The 20,200-nt window shown below is 39.2% G+C and overlaps 2 protein-coding genes across 2 annotated transcripts; one reads left to right on the forward strand and one right to left on the reverse strand.

Moving 5' to 3' along the window:
• Nucleotides 1-1,257: 1,257 nt before the first annotated feature.
• Nucleotides 1,258-7,825, reverse strand: LOC134793195 (dynein axonemal light chain 4). Its single transcript, XM_063764776.1, has 2 exons — nucleotides 7,611-7,825; nucleotides 1,258-1,545 (listed from the first exon to the last, which is right to left on the reverse strand). The coding sequence occupies exons 1-2, from the start codon at nucleotides 7,674-7,676 to the stop codon at nucleotides 1,297-1,299; spliced, it is 315 nt and encodes a 104-aa protein (XP_063620846.1). The 5' UTR covers nucleotides 7,677-7,825; the 3' UTR covers nucleotides 1,258-1,296.
• Nucleotides 7,826-8,278: 453 nt separating this feature from the next.
• On the forward strand, nucleotides 8,279-18,687 carry LOC134792656 (probable cytosolic Fe-S cluster assembly factor GI11683). The gene is made up of 9 exons (XM_063763916.1): nucleotides 8,279-8,432; nucleotides 8,907-9,121; nucleotides 9,831-9,976; nucleotides 10,269-10,427; nucleotides 11,813-12,061; nucleotides 12,827-13,031; nucleotides 16,447-16,604; nucleotides 17,369-17,498; nucleotides 18,148-18,687. The coding sequence occupies exons 1-9, from the start codon at nucleotides 8,367-8,369 to the stop codon at nucleotides 18,257-18,259; spliced, it is 1,440 nt and encodes a 479-aa protein (XP_063619986.1). The 5' UTR covers nucleotides 8,279-8,366; the 3' UTR covers nucleotides 18,260-18,687.
• The last annotated feature ends 1,513 nt before the right edge of the window (nucleotides 18,688-20,200 follow it).

Genomic DNA, 20,200 nt, shown 5'->3' on the forward strand with positions numbered 1-20,200 from the left:
CGTTTTGTAATTCTAAGCGTGCTTTAGCAATATCGGAGACGATGACGTCATAGGTTTTACTAAACTGTACTGCGATTCCAAGCTAGCTGTTGTTATTCGAGAGAATGACGTCACAGGTAAAAACTAAACTGTTTGCAATTCCTCCGCCCCTAGCAAACGGGCGCCGCGAAAGCATGTCGCGCGCGTGGTAGCTACCCGTCTCTATTTCTGTCTGTATGAATAAAAAAGCATTTGGTAGTATATCTCTGTACTTACTAAAGAGGCACTATAAAAGCCTGTCGAGATATTCTACCCATTCCTTTCTTATTCATACAGTCAGAAAGAGACTAGTAGTTATTACGCGCGCAACATGCTCTCGCGACGCACCTGTGCTAGGGAGGTTGGAATTGCAAACAGTTTAGATTTACCTATGATGTCATTATCACTAGAATAACAACAGCTAGCTCGAAGTTGCAGAACAATATATTCCTGTAGACCCCAACTACACAGTAGGTCGCGGGTTAATATGTCCATGGCCCACAATATATCCTAAATTTATTATTTAACTTAAGTATGTTTTAAACAAAGAAGACACGAGACACGCCCGCCCGACATCCGACACAATACTAACTCTAACCAAATGAACGTAGCAAGTAGTAAATTTTACTAAAATCACTAACATTCGTTTCGCTGTGTTGGTATTACAAAACTCGTTTAGTGATTGGTACAACAATGAACATAAACACAACAAGTCTATCTACTAAATACCAGTAAACTTTGTAATGTCGCTATAGTAACAACTGAATTGTTATTTTAAATGGGGTAATGTTATTCCCGCGAACTCGTTTTTTAGATATTACAAAACTATGTAAGTGAGACATTTACTAAAATCATAACTTGAAATCACAGATGCTTTTTTCCAAAAATCACAAACTTTACTAGTAAAAATCGGAGAATTTTAGTAGTAATAAAAATGGATTGTAACAAATACTGAACTTTGTTTAATGCTCCATTTACTAAAGTCTGTTTGCTGAAATTAGATTTAGTATTACTGAGCTGTTTGTAGAAATAAATAAATTTTACAGAAATAGTGAAACTTCCATGATTACTACTAAAACTTCATTTTTTTCCCCAGTACAGAACTGTTTATTAATTCCTGGTGATGATTTTTCTCTCAGTGCACGCTGCGCTTGGATGCTCACCACTGAGGCTTAGGTAGACCTGTTTGTTGACACCCCCGCCAAGCCCTTCGATGCAACTCCACTTTCTCAATTCCTCAGACTACTTGCGCGGACCTTGTATCGTTAAATTCCAGTCCTAAGAGCACTTCCACATCATAATCGCCTGGTTCCCCCCAAAGTAAATATAGCAGATGGTGGTACACTCGTACGTGATCTCGAAGCCGTAGCTCTCGCCCACCACCACGTGGAAGGAGGGGCCGAACTTCTTGTCCATGGTCTCTTTCACCATGCGGGCCGCCAGCTCGTTGTTGTTGGCGTGCTTCTCGCAAGCCGTTACGGACAGCTCGAGAGCCTCTACCCGCATCTCTTCGCTCATGTCCGTGTGCTGGGAAAATGGAAAACTATTAGGAAAAATTACTGATGGTTTTTGATGGAAGTTTACTTTATCTCTACCCCGAGCAAAAAGTGGCAAAACAGCCGTTAAGTAGATTGAGGTCACTGATTTAAACTTTCACGATTATTAAACATTATCAAACTGCACTCGGGACTTAAATCGCGTATTTAAGTTTTAAAATTTATCTCCGACGTTTCGAGGACGGCGTTGTCCCCATGGTCTCGGAGAAGACTAGCTCAAGTTGACATCAACATCTTCTAGCCGCGCGAGTTTTTCGAACTACCCGCACTTGGTCTTGTTTATCAGTTTGAACGTTTTGCTCACTAGGGATGTTAACTCTGTCGACACACAACACTAACGATATTCGATTTATCGACTGCCGATATTCGTTTCCGCTTACATTTACTAATGACTGGATTCCATGGAGGTAAAAACATTGCAATTTTAATCGGGACGAGGGTTTTAAGATCTCATCCACATGGAATCCAGTCATTAGTAAATGTAAGCGGAAACGAATATCGGCAGTCGATAAATCGAATATCGTTAGTGTTGTGTGTCGACAGACTGGAGTAACATCCCTAGTGCGCAAAACGTTCAAACTGATAAACAAGACCAAGTGCGGGTAGTTCGAAAAACTCGCGCGGCTAGAAGATGTTGATGTCATGGTCTAATAAAACATGGTCTTCCATTCCCAGAGTGACACGGGCCTACGTCACAATAACATTGCCACTTTATTTCAACATAACATGTTACATGGGTACATTATACCTATGGTTAATAAGTTAAAATATTTCTTTATAATTTTATAATTTTCATTTATATGTATTTTAGCTTAAATTTTACAATAACACGTCATTTTTAATTACTCGTTAGCAATATCTTCCGATTCACGACAGAAATTTCAGACTTTCGGGTAATTCTGTTTATACTACTGGCAACACAGGATAGCGCTGTGCACATTTGACAATTCGGATCTAGATAACTTCATGCCCTGACCGTCATCCTTGTCGAACGCGTGTTAATTGTTATTTCCTTCTCGCTCAGTGTCAGCAGTCGCAGTGTTTTCCAAACTTTTCACGTCGTAAGCTTGGTAATTAATGTGTAACTGTGAATTAGTTTTTTAAACGTTTGTCTTGTATAGATAAATAAAGTTTAATTTAATACATTAGATTTGTTTTATTTTACTATGTTTCTACATGAATAACTTAAAATTAATGCCGTTAAAATAATTTTCACCGTTGGTTAAAATTCTCCCACATTTCAAAGTTTGAGAACCTGTAAACAGCATGATGACGTAGGCGCGTGTCAGTTAGGTCATACGCGAATCTCGGAATGGAGTACCAGGCGGAGTATATTATTATACCATGGTTGCATGATGTCAACTTGAGCCAGTCTTCTCCGAGACCATGGGGACAACGCCGTCCTCGAAACGTCGGAGGTAAATTTTAAAACTTAAATACGCGATTTTAAGTCCCGAGTGCAGTTTGATAATAGATTGAGGTCAATTATCGGAACAAAATAAGTATGATGTTTATAATCATAAACACGCCCTGTGGCCTATTTTATAAAGCTACAAGTTACAATTTACAAGCGGAAGTCTCTTTCTAACCCTATGTGTTAGAACGAGACTTCCGCTTGTAAATTGTAACTTGTAGCTTTATAAAATAGGCCACTGATGGTCGGTTGTTTGTGATCCTCTCAAGAAACTTCACACTCGTCGGCTAGGGTGGTGGAGTGGAGCTGTATATAGCATAGTCTAATAAAACATGCGGGCTCAGCATGGTTCCATTTTTATCGACTATCACTATGCCCGTCACTTTCGCACTTACATACTTGTTGTTAGAACGTGACAGGCATGGTGACAAATGATAAAAATGCGACCGTGCTACTAGGGCTGGTCTTCTATTCCCAGAGTGACACGGGCCTACGTCACAATAACATTGCCACTTTATTTCAACATAACATGTTACATGGGTACATTATACCTATGGTTAATAAGTTAAAATATTTCTTTATAATATTATAATTTTCATTTATATGTATTTTATCTTAAATTTTACAATAACACGTCATTTTTAATTATTCGTTAGCAATATCTTCCGATTCACGAATGAAATTTCAGACGTTCGGGGTAATTCTGTTTACATTACTGGCAACACAGGATAGCGCTGTCACATTTGACAATTCGGATCTAGATAACTTCATGCCCTGACCGTCATCCTTGTCGAACGCGTGTTAATTGTTATTTCCTTCTCGCTCAGTGTCAGCAGTCGCAGTGTTTTCCAAACTTTTCACGTCGTAAGCTTGGTAATTAATGTGTAACTGTGAATTAGTTTTTCAAACGTTTGTCTTGTATAGATAAATAAAGTTTAATTTAATACATTAGATTTGTTTTATTTTACTGTTTCTACAAATGCCGTTAAAATAATTTTCACCGTTGGTTAAAATTCTCCCACATTTTAAAGTTTGAGAACCTGTAAACAGCATGATGACGTAGGCCCGTGTCAGTTAGGTCATACGCGAATCTCGGAATAGAGTACCAGGCGGAGTATATTATTATACCATGGTATATAGTTATGTAATAGGTACCTAATAATACCTATATGTAGCATATATATGTGTTTAGGGCTGCCACGCCGAATACGGCGCTATACGTATCGCGCCTGCATGTTTCCGCCACGGCAGACGATGTGGTGGAATATCTTCGCAAGAAGACCCGTTACGAGTTGAAAGTGTTCCAGCTGCGATCGCGACATTACGTGCACTTCAGCTCGTTTGTGGTGCGCGTGCCGCGGCCTTTGCTGGAAGCCATCGCGAGCACGGACTTCTGGCCGAAGGGTGTGATATTTCGGCGGTTCCGTGGGAATCTGCCGAATCCTACACCAGAGCATGTGACGCCGCAACAGAAAACTGCGTCACGAAAATGATTTTTTAGTATTTAAGTTTTTATTATTGTATATATATGTTACTTTGTAAGGTATGTATCTATGGGCCTTAGTAGCCTGAAAATAAATGCTTTGATTGATTGATTGATAAAAACCGGACAAGTGCGAGTCGGACTCGCCCACCGAGGTTCTCCCTTTTTAGTATTTGTTGATAACAAAGCGCTATAAAGCGGCAACAGAAATAATATCACGGTTCATGAGATACAGCCTGGTAACAGACAGACAGACGGACAGTGGAGTCTTAGTAATAGGGTCCCGTTTTTACCCTTTGGGTACGGAACCCTAAAAAATAGCGTCACGTAACCAACAACCTCCGACAACCTAGCCGAAATCATTAAAAACTCCAAAGAAAGCAATAAAAAGAGCTGTAGTAGATGTTCTAAGAATTTCGCAACATGAATCTCGGGTCAATATAAAATTAATAGGTACCTAATAATGCCTTCGTGATGAACCGATTCAATATGTTTTTTGTCAAATTAACATTCAAAAGTTTTTGATTTTTTATGAGAGACACACGAAGGTGAATATTGAATTTCGAACAAATGAGAAGTCCAGTTGATGAGATTTGAGAGGCCTCTATAGGTATCTACTAAGATGTAGTTGAGTAAATCTATAGATAGATGGATCAGATAGAGGCGGACAGCATGGTCATCTATCTAGGTACCTCTTTATTATACCTACCCTACCTACGCGTATTCGCAGTGCCTTATCTGTTTAATATCATTAATTACGTAGTCCAAAATACCGTTCATTAATAATTAGGACTACGTAATCTATTGACAGATATTTTGAATGTTGCCAATAGGTTGATGATTTGGGATGTTTTTTAACGTGTGGGAGGGTAACAGTTGGATAAACGGAGACTCACAGTGCAGACTTAACAACTTATAGAACACAGGACAACAGGTTCTATTTACTGCAGTCAGACGAACTGTGGAAGCGCGATGGGATCTCTTTCGCCGCACTGAGGTATGGCTATGGGATGGGACATAGGACAAGCTGTGGGTTTCACTAAAATTCCTCTTCTGGGTTTCACTATAATCTTCCGCGAGTTATAGATAAAAGACAGCGACATATCCAAGACACAAACGGTATCTCTAATGTCCAGTTTAAGCTAAGTACCTTGTCTACCGTCCACATAGATCTACGAGGGAAAACAAACCCGGCGCGGAACCGTGACGTATCACGTTACGCCGTTCCGCCGTCAATCATTCGCTGCTAAATCACCGTTTCTTTTCTATTTATGCTATTGACAGTAAGTATACCTACAACTACACTGTACTGTATAGTTATTATGAGGAGTTGACAGTGTTGCGTCAGTTGCTTCTCCGGCGGTGGCCGCATGAAAGAAATGCTTAACAATTTTGATCAGAAGAAGTGTTTATCATCGTGACAAATTAAAATGCGTTCCACTGCTGTGGGCACAAGGTTTCAGGTTTGGGTTTTAGACTTCATCACACTAGCTAGCGCATTGCGGATTTTGTTATTATGCGCTTCCTAACGATATTTTTTTCACGATTTGGACGCACTTAAGATCCGAGCTACCTACTCAAATAATAGTGCGACGGTGCGAGCCGGGGTTTAAAAACCACAATCTCTGGTTTTAGACCTCATCGGTTTTACCGAATTATGAAAAACGAGAGCATATAATGTGACGTACTAGCTTCGCATCTACCTCACATGGTTTACGCTCAACATACATCAGCTAAAATAAACAAACGATCAAGTTAGAAAAGCGGAAACCGCGTTATTTACCGATGCCACACGCAGATCCAAATATTTGGACTGACACGCATATTTTCCAACAAATCTTAGGCAATGCTTAAACAATTACGTTCCGCTTTACAAACTAAACTTTTCCGTCGTTATCGTCGTCTCAAAGATGAATGAAACTCGTATTAAATCGTTAACGATTGTTTGATTATTTAATTTTTCTAACGGTAAAGTAAAGTTTGTTTTATATTGTTTGTTTTTGCAGCCGTAAGAAACCTCTGAGTAGTTTCGATAGATGTCGGACGCCGTCCATAGCGTTCTATAAATGTCTGGATGAATGGTTGCTTCGCGTACGTGTCTTTGTAGAATTTAGATTTAGATGAAGCTATATATCACGGGCTTTAAGTTAAACGGTCTTGGAGCGTGCTGATGGTGAAATACCATTGGGATTTTATTTTGTTAGTGGTAGAACTGGTAGAAGTGGCACGTACTATGTTAGTGTAGTGTCAGTCAGCTAGTGCGATTAAATGAAACGTTCCCTCTCTTAAAAATTAATTGATGTGGGTATCATATTGGGTCGAGCTTAACACATTTCGTCCAAATATGTAGCTTAATAAACTCCGGCCTGGTAAATGTTTTTTTATTAAATTATGTCCTCTCCTCTTGGTGACCTTACAACGTTTGATCAAAAAGCTCTGGAATCACTAAGTTCTGGAAACTCAATATCTTGTTCTTAAGTATAGGAAACTCTACTACTATTAGAATATTAAGAACCCACCACATTCTTCACCTGAAGCCGTGCAAAAGCATGACTAAAGCTAGGTACGTGAATAACAACTCTCAATCACTACTATTTAACCCTTTATTACTTATGTAGATATGGAAAAAATGACCACCTGCTATAACATTTAACACCTTTTTATTTTCTTCTTATACAGAATTTTTAGACTTTTGGGATGCGATGTCGTGTATTTTTTTAAATCTTAACCGTTAAATCAAAATCCAAATCCAGAGCTTAGATTTAGAGAGAGGACTCAAATCGGAATTGACAATTGCCCTCATTATAAAACCACAGTGACCTACTAATCTACGCTGAGGGGCTACCGCGAAAACCGAAATTCGCAAATTGCGGGGATCTTTCTCTTTTACTCCAATGAAGGCGTAATTAGAGTGACAGGAAAAAATGCCCGCAATTTGCGAACTTCGATTTTCGCGGTTATAGCCCTGGTGCTTGAAAATGAAGACATCTTGGCGCCTGCACCGTATTTACATAAGAACTTCTGTCAATCGAAAACCACTCTTAATTCGTCGCAATAAAGCCTCAATTACATTACATCATTTACATCTAGAAGCAGGTCCTGAATGACAACATAAACAACAACAATAGATAAAACTTACTCGAATCAGCGGGTACGTGTGCACAATCTTCTCCACTGGCGCTCCGGGGGCTGCTTCGTCCGCCATCTCCAAGATTCACAAAAGCCACAATACAACGAACAAAATGCACAGACGAGTGAATCGGCTCGCGTCTCCCCACTGTTTACGCGTTGCCTTGACGACCGACGGAGGCGGGAATCGCGCGATTGATTTTTCTCACCGACGCGGATGCGGCCAGCCTGTCGTGGACCAAGTTCATTCGTAATGAAGTTCGTATATTGCTCTCATTCAAAGATCATGTGATTTAATTTTTGTCTACTAGATTTCATTGAAATGGGTACAAAATAGAAAAATATTAAATATATTCTGTCAAACCACTTTGTCAGTAGAAAAAGACGCGAAAATAAATTTTTCTATGGTATGAAAACCGTTTTTAACCGCGCCTACATTTTTAAAATTTTCCGCTTTAATATAAATATTTCCGCGGTAATATTTGAATTTGGCGGTTAATGTGTCATTTCCGTATCCGCATTTAAATTACTTCCGGTGAACGCTGTTCGAGCTCATTTTAAAACTGCCAAAACATAATAGTTATGGAATTTTCATAATAACATCTGACAGCCTATCACTGTCAGAAGTGTCAGTTTGAAATGTGATGGATTGCGTTATTGGAACTGTCTGTCTGTAATGTCTGTATGCAAAACAGTACAAAATATTATGTAAAGTGATTATTAGGCTATTCAGGAAACAATCTAAACTCCTAAGCAGTACTAAGAAATGGCGTCTCGCTTCAGTGGTGCCCTCCAGCTCACCGATCTAGACGATTTCATTACTCCGTCGCAGGTAACCTATAACTTCCTTTTTCAATGTTTTTTACTCACCTTGGAGCTTTATTATTAAGAGCTAGTATGTTGTACCAACTTTTTTAATTACAGTATTATACCTGCAGACAGTTTGACACACAGGACCCGCAGTTTCATTTAATTTATGATTGAAATTTTTAAATAAAGATCAACAATAAAGTTTTAGTTTGGGACTAAATAGAACTAAAAAAACCAGTCATCGTTAGTCGACTATAATTCCAACAAGATAACTTATGATATTTAAAAATTTATTAGGTTCATAGTTGCAACATATTTCATTTTTGATGTGATAGGTAATTAAGTAAATTATACACACTGAACCAAACTGAAACACCTGTTTTAATTTTTCCTACACACCTTAGCAGATATAACGTTTGCAAAGATATTAAATTTATTAAATATCAGCTTTCGCCTTACTGTTAAAATATTACCAAAAGTTTTCATTTTTCACCAGGAATGCATAAAACCAGTAAAGATTGAGAAGCCAAAAACCAAAACTGGTGCCAAAATCAAGATAGGCGCCGATGGATACTTTGATATCAGTGAAGGGAGGGAGCAGAAGCTTCAAAAGGTGGAGATCACGTTGGCTGACTGTCTTGCCTGCAGCGGATGCATCACTTCAGCAGAGAGTGTATTAGTCACACGGCAGAGTCAGGAGGAGTTGCTAAAGTGAGTACACTTTTAATAAATTAAGGTTCCCAAACAAGTGTGTAGACTGTAGAATACAATAAAAAATTCTTGACTCCAACTCATGTTTAATTAATATTTCTATAAGTGATATATACACAAATGAACTAGTACAGCGGTCGGCAACCTTTTAGCAGCCAAGGGCCACATTATAGTTAACGAAGTTGACACGGGCCGCACTTTGTTAATATTGATGCCTTTATCAGACATTTGTCGGTTATCAATATTACACACAAAATAGCCAGGAATGCTCGCGGGCCGCTTGTTGCAGACCTCTGCATTATGTGTTATTAAAGTGGCCATTATTTTAATGCAAATGAACTAAGTTACTGTTTTATCTTGCTTAGTTATACTTTCAATGATATGTTGTTTTTGAATTCCAATGAATATAGAGGTAAAATAAACATGATTCATTAGATTTTCTCCCTTAAAACCATCAGGATAAAATCAGTACTACGAGCTTGTCACCAATGGTAGACTTTATGATTGTTATAGTAAAATAGAAAATCCAATGTATAATATAACACCTGCCAGACATATCTAGTGGTAAACACATACATACAATGTAACAAAGTAAAATAGTGTTTTCACCTTCCCATACAATGCAACATTGTATTGACTGTATGCAGCATACTCCACCAACCAGAGAACTGGCAGGTAAGAACTCAGTCTAATGAACTATGTATTTCAGGGTGTTCTCAGAGCGCAAACACACAGACAGCAAAGGTGTGACCCAAGACGTGAGCGTGATCGTGATCTCCTTGTCGCCGCAACCCGTGCTGTCGCTCGCAGCGCGTTACAAATTGGAGCCCGAGGAGGCGGCTAGCAGATTAGCAGGTTATTTATGTTTCCTGATTTGCAGTGGTAAAACATTATCAACATAACCCTGGCAAATTTATCTGATGTGTAGTAGTTTTAGAAATGGAGTTTTGGAGAATTATCTGACTGAGATTTTGTACTAACAATAAGCCACAAAATCACAATCCCAAAGGCCGCAATTACGAAATCGCGAGTGCGCCAGTTCAAATCTTGTATTGAATTTCAAATTTTTTAGAGCATTGCACAAAACTGTTTGCGGTGCTCTTATGGGATCACTTCAGTCTTGTATTTTACTGAGATCGTTTTGCAGGTTACTTCAAGAAGCTAGGTGCAGACCTAGTCTTAGACATGACGGTGGCAGAGGACCTGGTGCTGTTAGAAGCGCAGCAGGAGTTCCTCCAGCGGTACCAGAACCAGCAGCACGAGCCCACGGCGCGCCATCTACCCATGCTCGCTAGCTCCTGCCCAGGTATAAATATGAACCACACACATTAAATTGTAGGCAAAGATCAATTATCATCTAACTGGAGCATACAGATGACGAGAGATTCATGTGAATAAAATAACTGCGAGATTAAGTTGAAATTTGGTGCACATACGAGTATGTAAGTCTGTTACCCGATTTATGTAAATAAAAAGCTCGATGTGTAAAGACGTGCCTCGGCGGTGCGATCGATGCCGCGCGTGCGTTTGCTTCCAGCAAGGCACGCATTCTCGTTGATGTAAAAATCAGGATAATCGTGTAAAGTTGCTCTCTACAACCCAAGTAGAGATGGGTAACTACCCGGGTAAATACCCGAGAGCGGGTATTTACCCGGTAAATACCCGATATTTACCTACCCGCGGGTAAATACCCGATATTTACCTACCCGCGGGTAAATACGCGGGTATTTTCGTTTTTCTTCTAAATTTGAATTGTTAAATGGTATTTGAGTATAAATAAGATTAATTTAAGTACTTTTTTATAATGTTACATAAAATGTATGTTCAAACTAAGTATGAAAAGGTTGCTATGAGATGAAGTTCGATTTTAACATATCAGTACAATTATGAAAATCGTGTAAAATCATTCCCTGGCTTCCGGAAATGTTTTAAAACGCTTTTAATATACATTAAAAAGATGAAAATAAAGACTACTTATAAATGATAATAAAAAAAAATTGTGCCGTATCACAACTTGGGAAGCTCATAAGTCAAATACAGTTAGTTTTAGGACAAAAATGTATATAACCTTTTTTGTAGAAAATTATGTCTACTTTAGTTTGTACATACAACACTTTTCGATATTAATGACAGATTCCAAGAAATATGAAAAAGTTCACTTCTACCCCCCTCCCCCCAACCACACCCCCCGCCGACCGCAGTTGGAATGTGTATTATCAACGTATAAGTACGATAATTTACTCGAATCTAAAAAAATACTCTTATGACGGCCTTTTTTTAATATTTATCAAAATTGTACTAAAAATTCCTTAGTTACAACTGCAAGTTTCACTAAACCATTTATTTTTAAATAACACACAATAATTACAACCATTAACTCGGTTTATATCTCCACTTTAACACAAATCGACATGTGCATCAAGAAATGAATCTACCCGTCCATTTGGGTAGATACGGGTAAATACCGGGTAGATGGGTATTTACCGGGTATTTACCTGGGTGGGTAAATTGGGTAAATACCCGCGACCCATCTCTAAACCCAAGTGAAAAAGCTTTAATAAGTGGTAACTGGTAACCTTCGTAAACATAGGTCTAAGATTGTAGGTCACTAAAACTGTGACACCACTTGTACAGAAACAGAACTACAGTTAACCAAATCAAGTTATAAACAATTACTTTTTTCTCCCACAGGCTGGGTATGCTACGCCGAAAAGACCCACGGCTCCTTCATCCTCCCCCACATCTCGACCACCAAGTCCCCTCAACAGACCATGGGCTCGCTCGTGAAGCAACTGCTCGCGTCGCGCCGCGAGGTGGGCCCCGGCGAGGTGTACCACGTCACGGTGATGCCGTGCTACGACAAGAAGCTGGAGGCGTCGAGGGAGGACTTCTATAGCGACCTCACCAACTGCCACGACGTCGACTGTGTTATTACTGCTAGTAAGTGACTTGTATTAGTTATGGTCTAACGAGTGAGTGGTGTGAGTACATATGTACCACCAAGTCCCCTCAACAACCACGAGCTCACTCGTGAACAGTAGGGAGCAATACGTGCCTATGGATTAAGTTTAAGTTTTTAATTTAGGTCACAGGTGAACTACTTCAACACCCACGGTCCCTATTACAAATCAAAAATATTATTTTATTACATACTTACCAATTTATAAAGTGTACTCATAAACGATAACAATTTTATTTAACATAATTATATGTATTATTATGAGGGAACCCACATACATACCGGTCAAAATCATAACCCTCCTTTTGCGTTGCCGTAGTCGGGTAAAAAGTAATCCTTTGGTGCTGTTTCTATATCAGGTCTCGCCATTTGGAGAGCGGCCACGAACACAAAAATATGACGTGTGTAATGAAATGAAATGAACATGACATTGTTAGTGTCATTTTATACACAGAATTCTCATCTCTATAGTTTTTTTACCAGTGTGTTCACCATCGCTCTCTTAATGGCGAGATAATTATAGTCTGGAAAACCAATTATCAGATGAAAAAGGTGACAAATTCAAAATAAATATGCCAATTTGGGCAATCGAACCTTCTCGCCAACATTATTTAAATTTGCCGCCATTTTCTACCGACAAATCGGTTTGCCAAACCTTAAAATCCTCGTTATTTTTACTGACAAATCGGTTTGCCAGACCTTCAAATCCTCGTTATTCCTTAATTAAAATATTAAACATTCAACAGTCGAGTTGGAACAGATGTTGGGTCCCACCGAGCTCGGAGACGCGCCGCTGTCGCCGCTGGACTGGCCGTGGGGGGAGCCGCCCGGCGCGGGGCTCCGCGGACACGTCGGCACCGGCTCGGGGGGCCTAGCGGACCACATCTTCTTGTACGCCGCTGAACAGCTGTTTGGAGAGACTAAGGCGGAGCTGGTTTATAGGAATTTGAGGTTAGTAGAGATTTAAAACAAAACAGCTTTAATAATCAAGTTGGGGGCGACGCCCCATTTGCCCCCATTTGACTGGAAAAATACAAAATGTATTAGGGTAGGACTGTGTGTTGAATGTGTGTTGTGGTCTCAATTCCAGTGTGTTGGTTCTAATTATCAGTACTATACTACTAATTTAACACACAGTCGCGTTTAGGTGGTTCGACTAGGTTACTCAAAGCTGAACCCTCGCTAGATGGCGCCACTTTCGCAAAATTTCAGGTTTTATTTTTTTGTGGAATGGTCTTGGTATTTGTATACTTAAAAGTATGAATAGCGCATTCTTTAAGGAAATATTGAACTATTAAAATAAACATTGAATACGTCATTGTGCAAAAACCACCATTAAAAAACGACGGAGTGTTGCTGTCACGCTTTTTCCTACTATTACTCGCACATGCAAACAGTGTTTCCGTGATCCTTCTAGTAGACAATTTCGCACAACGTAACTATGCTGCAATAGCGTTGCGGTATGTTCGTGGAAATACGTGCAAGAGGATTGGGGTTCAAAACTGGTGCGAGTACGTATAATTTCTTTTTGTTTATTTTTGTCCTTTTTGTGTTATCTTACCTTTAAACGAGCAATTATTACATATATACTTATTTTTATACTTGGGTGATATCGGAAACGGCTCTAACGATTTCGATGAAATTTGCTATAAGGGGTTTGATCTCTTAGCTAGGTCTGATCTGTGAGAAAACGCGCATTTTCGAGTTTTTATGTTTTCTGAGCTTTGGTCGGTCTCCCAGATATTCAATCTCTTCTTCCTTGCGTGGGGTCCGCTTGGCAACTAATCCCAGAATTGGCGTGGGCACTAGTTTTTACGAAAGCGACTGCCCTGACCTTCCAACCCAGAGAGTAAACTAGGCCTTATTGGGATTAAGTAGTCCGGTTTCCTCACATTGTTTTCTTTCACCGAAAAGCGACTGGTAAATAGGTATATTTCGTACAAAAGTTCCGAAAAATCATTGGTACGAGCCGGGGTTAGAACCCACGACCTCCGGATTGCAAGTCGCACGCTCTTTCCGCTAGGCCACCAGCGCTTCCCCCAGATATTCAACTATCAATAAATTACTTTATCAACGTTTTCTAAAAAAATATTCAATACCTGATTTTCACAGATTATGATCTTTTTGGGTTCTTCCAACTCAGAATCAATAGCTTATTCTTGTTGAATCCTGATGCTAATATAAAACCTATGTCCCAAATATTTGTATAGAAGTTTTAGTTTCCGCTACGTCACGCAGGCTGGGAAACATTTTTGATCCTAAAATTGATTTTATGCTAGGATGGAGAATACTGTCGATTCTTGGTAGAATGAACCCAAGGAAGTCCAGGTTTGTAAGTGGCAAGTATCAGTTTTTTTTTAAAGCGCTAACAGTTAGTTCTACAAGTAAAGCAATCCCTTACTGCCCAGCCTCTAATAAAGTAGTACGTAATTGTAAAATAAAATGAAAACATATAATAAAACAATACGAAATATAATGTAAAAAAATACAAAAAGTTATGTCCCAGCATACAATGACTGAGGATCGAACCGGGAACCTTCCGTTTGTAAGCAAAAAAGCGACTGTTTGCAAAACACACCATGATAGTTCTTAGCTAAGCTGACAAATTTCGGGTACTTATTCTCGCTTTGGTCAATTAAGTATCATGCAGTGTCAACAAAAATGGACCAAACATGACAGCACTGAAAATACGCGCCGCTGTCGGCCCGGCAACGTCGGAAATGGAATGGCAACGTCGCAATGTATCTGTACACGACATTTGTGGCACACACATATGTAAAATTGATGAAAAATTAACTATAATTTTTGCATGATTTCTGTATGAGACAAAGTTTTTTTATTCATTTAGCTCAAACGAATACTCGAAAGTAGATAAATGCGAAAAAAAATGTAGTAATAATGTGTAGTTACTTAATGAAAACTAATTGAATTTTGTATGAAAATCGAACCACCTTAACTGGGACTGGGGCCCAAGCCCAACACCCTGCAGTAAAAATGGCAAATGTGTTGAAATTTGTCTATTTCATAAATAGCAAAAAAACGAAATCTGGTCGTTTTTCATTAAGCACACGGATACCTATCTTTAAAAGGTATCGAATTTCCAAGTGTGACTAATCTACCCTATTGACTAAATTGGCTTTTACGTGTAGTAAGTATTTTTCAAAAAAATTAATAAAGAAATTATTTTGGAAAATGATTTTGGCAAAAAGAAAACGTCGGAAATAGTTATTTACGATACAAGTGCGGAAAAGAGGAAATTCGTAACGAGTGGCGATAAATTAAAACACGACCGAAGGGAGTGTTTTAAATCGACACGAGTTGCGAACTACCTATTCGCACGTGTATCGTACAACGTTTTACAGTACATATGGCCCTTTAAACTTTTGACATCGCACGAAAAGTGCTATTTTACGCACTAGTGCGGGAAAATAGGACCATATGTACTGTAAAAAATATTTCCGAACACCAATAGTAGAGCGTTTATGATACTCCTGACTCAGAGATGTGGCCCCTGCATATATGCATATATGCAGGGATGTGTTTTGGCCACATCTCTGAGTCAGGAGTATCCGCTGCATTGCGCGTATTTCCAGACGGTTCCTACGAACAATGGACGTGTATACGATACATTGTGAAACGCTGACCCCGCTGACGCAAGCTAGCCATCGCGACCCATATTTACATTACTTGCACTATGCTATCTGGATTTTTATAAAACATGCTTCGACACTATTCGCCGATATTTAAAAAAAAACCGGCCAAGTGCTTATCGGACTCGCGCACGAAGGGTTCCGTACCATTACGCAAAAAACGGCAAATAAAATCACGTTTCTTGTATGGGAGCCCCACTTAAATATTTATTTTATTCTGTTTTTAGTATTTGTTGTTATAGCGGCAACAGAAATACATCATTTGTGAAAATTTCAACCGTCTAGCTATCGCGGTTCATGAGATACAGGCTGGTGACAGACAGACGAGTCTTAGTAATAGGGTCCCGTAAAGGGTAAAACCCTTCGGGTACGGAACCCTAAAAATCACAGTCTTTTTTTCAATTAAGACGTCAGATCAATTTATCCTAATTTTCAATCAACCGCCTGACACAGAATGCATTATTACAGTAAAACAGTATCAGTAGATTGATCCAATAACGCCAATAAGTTTCATAGACCACATTAGCTTGTCTATTAAGACTGGCAAAGTTTATGGGACTGGAGCCCATCAACCTTGAGATCCACAATTTAGCAATACATCTTAGTTACCTCACGTGCATAGTTCTCGAATCGAGGGCTTTTTGCGCAGTTACGCCACTACATATAACATATCTTGTTTCACTTCATTGAACAATATAGCAAACTGTTTCTTCCAGAAACCCAGATTTTCGAGAAGTGACCCTCGAAAAGGACGGTGTAGAGGTCCTCCGGTTCGCGATCGCCAACGGGTTCCGTAACATACAAAACCTGGTTCAGAAGATGAAGCGCGGCAAGTCGCCGTACCACTACGTCGAGGTCATGGCGTGCCCTTCAGGTACATGCGGCAGCATCGCTTTTTTTATTGTAGCTGAAATCAAGACTCAGTCGATTTATGTCTATTCCGCATACTGATAAAACTGTATATACGTGATCGTCTGCAGCCGCTCCGTTGGTGGGTTGAGGAACAGTAGCCCAAAAAACACGTAATAGTTATTTGTTATACAAGGGGGCAAAGTTGTTGTTTAACTGCTCGTGCTAATATTGATACCCGAGCAAGCGAAAGATTCCAAAATTTGCCCCCAAGTGACACAAAATTATTCACCACACCAACCCGAAGCAAATATTAAATGTAAAATATCAAACAAAATTCAACCAAATCAAATCCAAATAAATGTTATTACATATTTATCATCCAAAATCATCATTTAAAAGTCAATTCTACCAGCAAACATAAGAAAACAACTCAATATTTGCCTTTGATTACTTTGCCTCACATGTGAATAAAATGCAACTTTGCTATCAGTTTTTAAAGTGCAAAGTAAGCCTTTCCGAGCTGGTGTGGTGAAAAAAATATTTTTAGTTATTTTAGTCCTTAATTTATACGAAAATGATAACATTGATAACAAACTTGAGCTGGGTGAAATAGGGAATAGACTATTAGACCTCCGCAACGGTCTTTTCTACTCTCCTTGTAGGGGCGTATAGGGACGGTTAATCTCGTGGCTGGGCGCTAAACCAGTATAATGTGACCTAAGAAACAATGTAAAAAAGTACAAGCATGCATTTCTGTCAATATTACCCCCGATGTATTATTGGCAGGTTGCCTGAACGGCGGTGCTCAGGTGCGGCCCGTGGCGGGCGAGAGCGGCCGCGAGCTGGTGGCCAACCTCGAGAAGCTGTACCGGGGCCTGCCTGTCTCCGTCCCTGCTGAAAACAAATTGGTTCGGAGGTAATGATCGACAATCAAGCTTTTTTATTCACGATAGGTTGAGCAATGAGCATTCCTTTACTTTACAGAAAACCGCGAGATCTATCCGTTTTGAAGATATTTGAGAACATTAATTTATCAAAACGCGAAAGTTTTAAATATTATATTAATTTATCTGCTGAAACAAATATCCTCTTACCCAAAACTTCCCTAATGCTGCATTTCCGCCAGAGATGTGCGAAGATGCGTAGATGCGTTGTTAAGAACCAATAGGATCTCTTCATTTACTTATCCTCGCTCAGTGCTGTTCTAGTCGACAATTTTCTATTGGTTATTAACAAACAGTAACCACATCCTTCGCTAAGTTCGCTACGCAACCTCACACATCTCTGATGGAAACTCAGCCTAAATGAATATACTTACTATCTACGTTCAGACTGGAGTAAATCACAATTTTTTATTGACGTATACATTATTTTTTTAGATATACACGTATGGAGTTCTTCATAAACGCGTTAGTGGCCGGAATTAGCTATGAATCGTTTGTCTAAATCTGTTATTGTGACTTATGTCAATGACTTATGTAAGAAAGGGATAAAACATAATTTACCTAAATCATCACCGTAAAGTTTTATGAATAAGGGGGGTAAAATATAACTAATACTTCCAGGTTATACACTGAATGGCTAGACGGGCGAGACTCGGACAAGGCGCGAGCGATGCTGCACACCTCCTACCACGCCGTTGAAAAATCCGACGTCGCGCTCAACATCAAGTGGTGAATTCAACCTTAAGGGTACTGTGCTAAAGTCGCTTTTACCTTGAGACTGTTTCCGTCGTAGTTACATCGCGTTTAAGTGATAATTTATACTTTAAGCGTACAGTGCTAGAGTTCATTTTATATTATAAGCAATGTGTTGACTACATCGTTATCCCATGTGGCTTTAAACATTGTACCAATTTTAACCTTAATCTTACAGCGTTAAAGTCGTGTTTGCTTTGCAAGCTAAGTTTGCAATATCCTCAGAACCACATCAAATGGTGATTTCGACTTTAAAGTCTAGTGATAAAGTCCAGTTCACTTTGTAAGTGGAGTGTTGACAAATTAGTGAGGTTGTTTGTATCATAAATGTGATACCAATTTGATCGTAGCAGGAGCTACCGTGTGACTGTTTTGAATTCGCCACGACTAGAATCGAATCAGTTTATTAAAATAGAGTCGGACCAAGCAAAATCTGCAGCGGATTTCATAGCCCACGCAGTGTAAGTGTTATTTATACGTCATAATTTCATAGAAGTGTGACTTTTAAAATAACACTTGCACTGCGTGGGCTATCAAATCCGCTGCAGACTTTTCTTGGTCTGACTCTAACACCTTGTGTTGACGTTTTAGGTGCAGCCATCAGATGTATCTGAGGGGTCGAGGTGCTCAAAAATATCTGAACACGCACTCTAACTACTCGACAGTAGAATAGAGGCGTGTGAGCACCTTGGCCGCTCCGATATATCTGACGGCAACTGTACAGATCCAGATTAATTATAATATTTATAATTTGAATATCTCCCAGAGACAGTTTTTAGGATTCCGAACCCAAAGGGTATAAACGGGACCCTATTACTAAGACTCCGCTGTCCGTCCGTCCGTCCGTCTGTCACCAGGCTGTATCTCATGAACGGTGATAGCTAGGCAGTTGAAATTTTCACAGATGATGTATTTCTGTTGCCGCTATACTAGCTATCACGGTTCATGAGATACAGCCTGTTGACAGACAGACAGACGGACAGTGGGGTCTTAGTAATAGGGTCCGGTCCCGTTTTACCTTTTGGGTACGGAACTCTAATAAGATCCGCTTGTTTTTCGGCGTTGTTAATTAAAATTCGACCTTACACAAAATTACTGAAGGTTTATAATCAAAAAATGATCAACATAGGGTGATCGATTACATCAGGGCCCCTTTTACGTCGCTTGTATAACGGTTGTGTTAACTTGGGTTATACAGGGTGATTCAGGAGACGTGAGCAGGACTAACACTGCGCATATCGTTAATTATAAGCAACTGTTTCGTATCAGTATTAGTGAGGTTAACGTTAATTTACTAGTCGTGTTGAAAAAAAAAGTTATTAATTTTTTTACGACATGCATGGTCACCCTAAAATTAGAATACTAAACTACCGATATTCTGTGTCAAATTGAATGTCATTACTGTCATCACGGTCTGGTTACTTTTGAAAACTCGTATCTCACTCAAGTTTGACATTTTATTTTCTTCGTAATCAAAATGCCATTACGGTTAAAGAGGTTTTATGTTGATTAATTAGTAGTGTCCGACCGAAACATGTTTTTTTGCCGAAACCGAAACCGAAACCGAATGTTCGGCTTTGGCTCTAGTTTCGGCCGAAACCGAAACCGAAACCGAACCTTTTGTAGATTTGTTAAAATCGTTGAAAAAATGTCATAAAACCGCTTTTACGCACATATTATGGGGCTGTCAACACCCAATGTCCTTGAAATTGATGTTACTTAAGCAGTTTTTTAAGAAAATTACTAGAGTTAGACCAAGATAATTCTGCAACGATTTGATAACACACACAGTGCAAGTGTTATTTTAAACGTCTAAACTTCTATGAAATTATGACGTATAAATAACATTTGCACTTGTTGCACTGATATCAAAATCATTGTAGAATATTCTTGGTCTAACTCTATTCATTCACCAGTCAAG

This window comes from Cydia splendana, chromosome 8 (assembly GCF_910591565.1).
Source record: "Cydia splendana chromosome 8, ilCydSple1.2, whole genome shotgun sequence".
Lineage (NCBI taxonomy): Eukaryota > Metazoa > Arthropoda > Insecta > Lepidoptera > Tortricidae > Cydia > Cydia splendana.

Excerpts from the sequence above, each read along its gene's own strand:
- LOC134793195 (XM_063764776.1), bottom strand. The coding sequence starts at position 7,676 with ATGGCGGACGAAGCAGCCCCCGGAGCGCCAGTGGAGAAGATTGTGCAC. Across the intron at positions 1,546-7,610 it reads ACACGTACCCGCTGATTCGA|CACACGGACATGAGCGAAGA; the intron begins GTAAGTTTTATC and ends CCATTTTCCCAG.
- LOC134792656 (XM_063763916.1), top strand. The coding sequence starts at position 8,367 with ATGGCGTCTCGCTTCAGTGGTGCCCTCCAGCTCACCGATCTAGACGAT. Across the intron at positions 9,977-10,268 it reads GGCGGCTAGCAGATTAGCAG|GTTACTTCAAGAAGCTAGGT; the intron begins GTTATTTATGTT and ends ATCGTTTTGCAG. Across the intron at positions 10,428-11,812 it reads GCTCGCTAGCTCCTGCCCAG|GCTGGGTATGCTACGCCGAA; the intron begins GTATAAATATGA and ends TTTCTCCCACAG.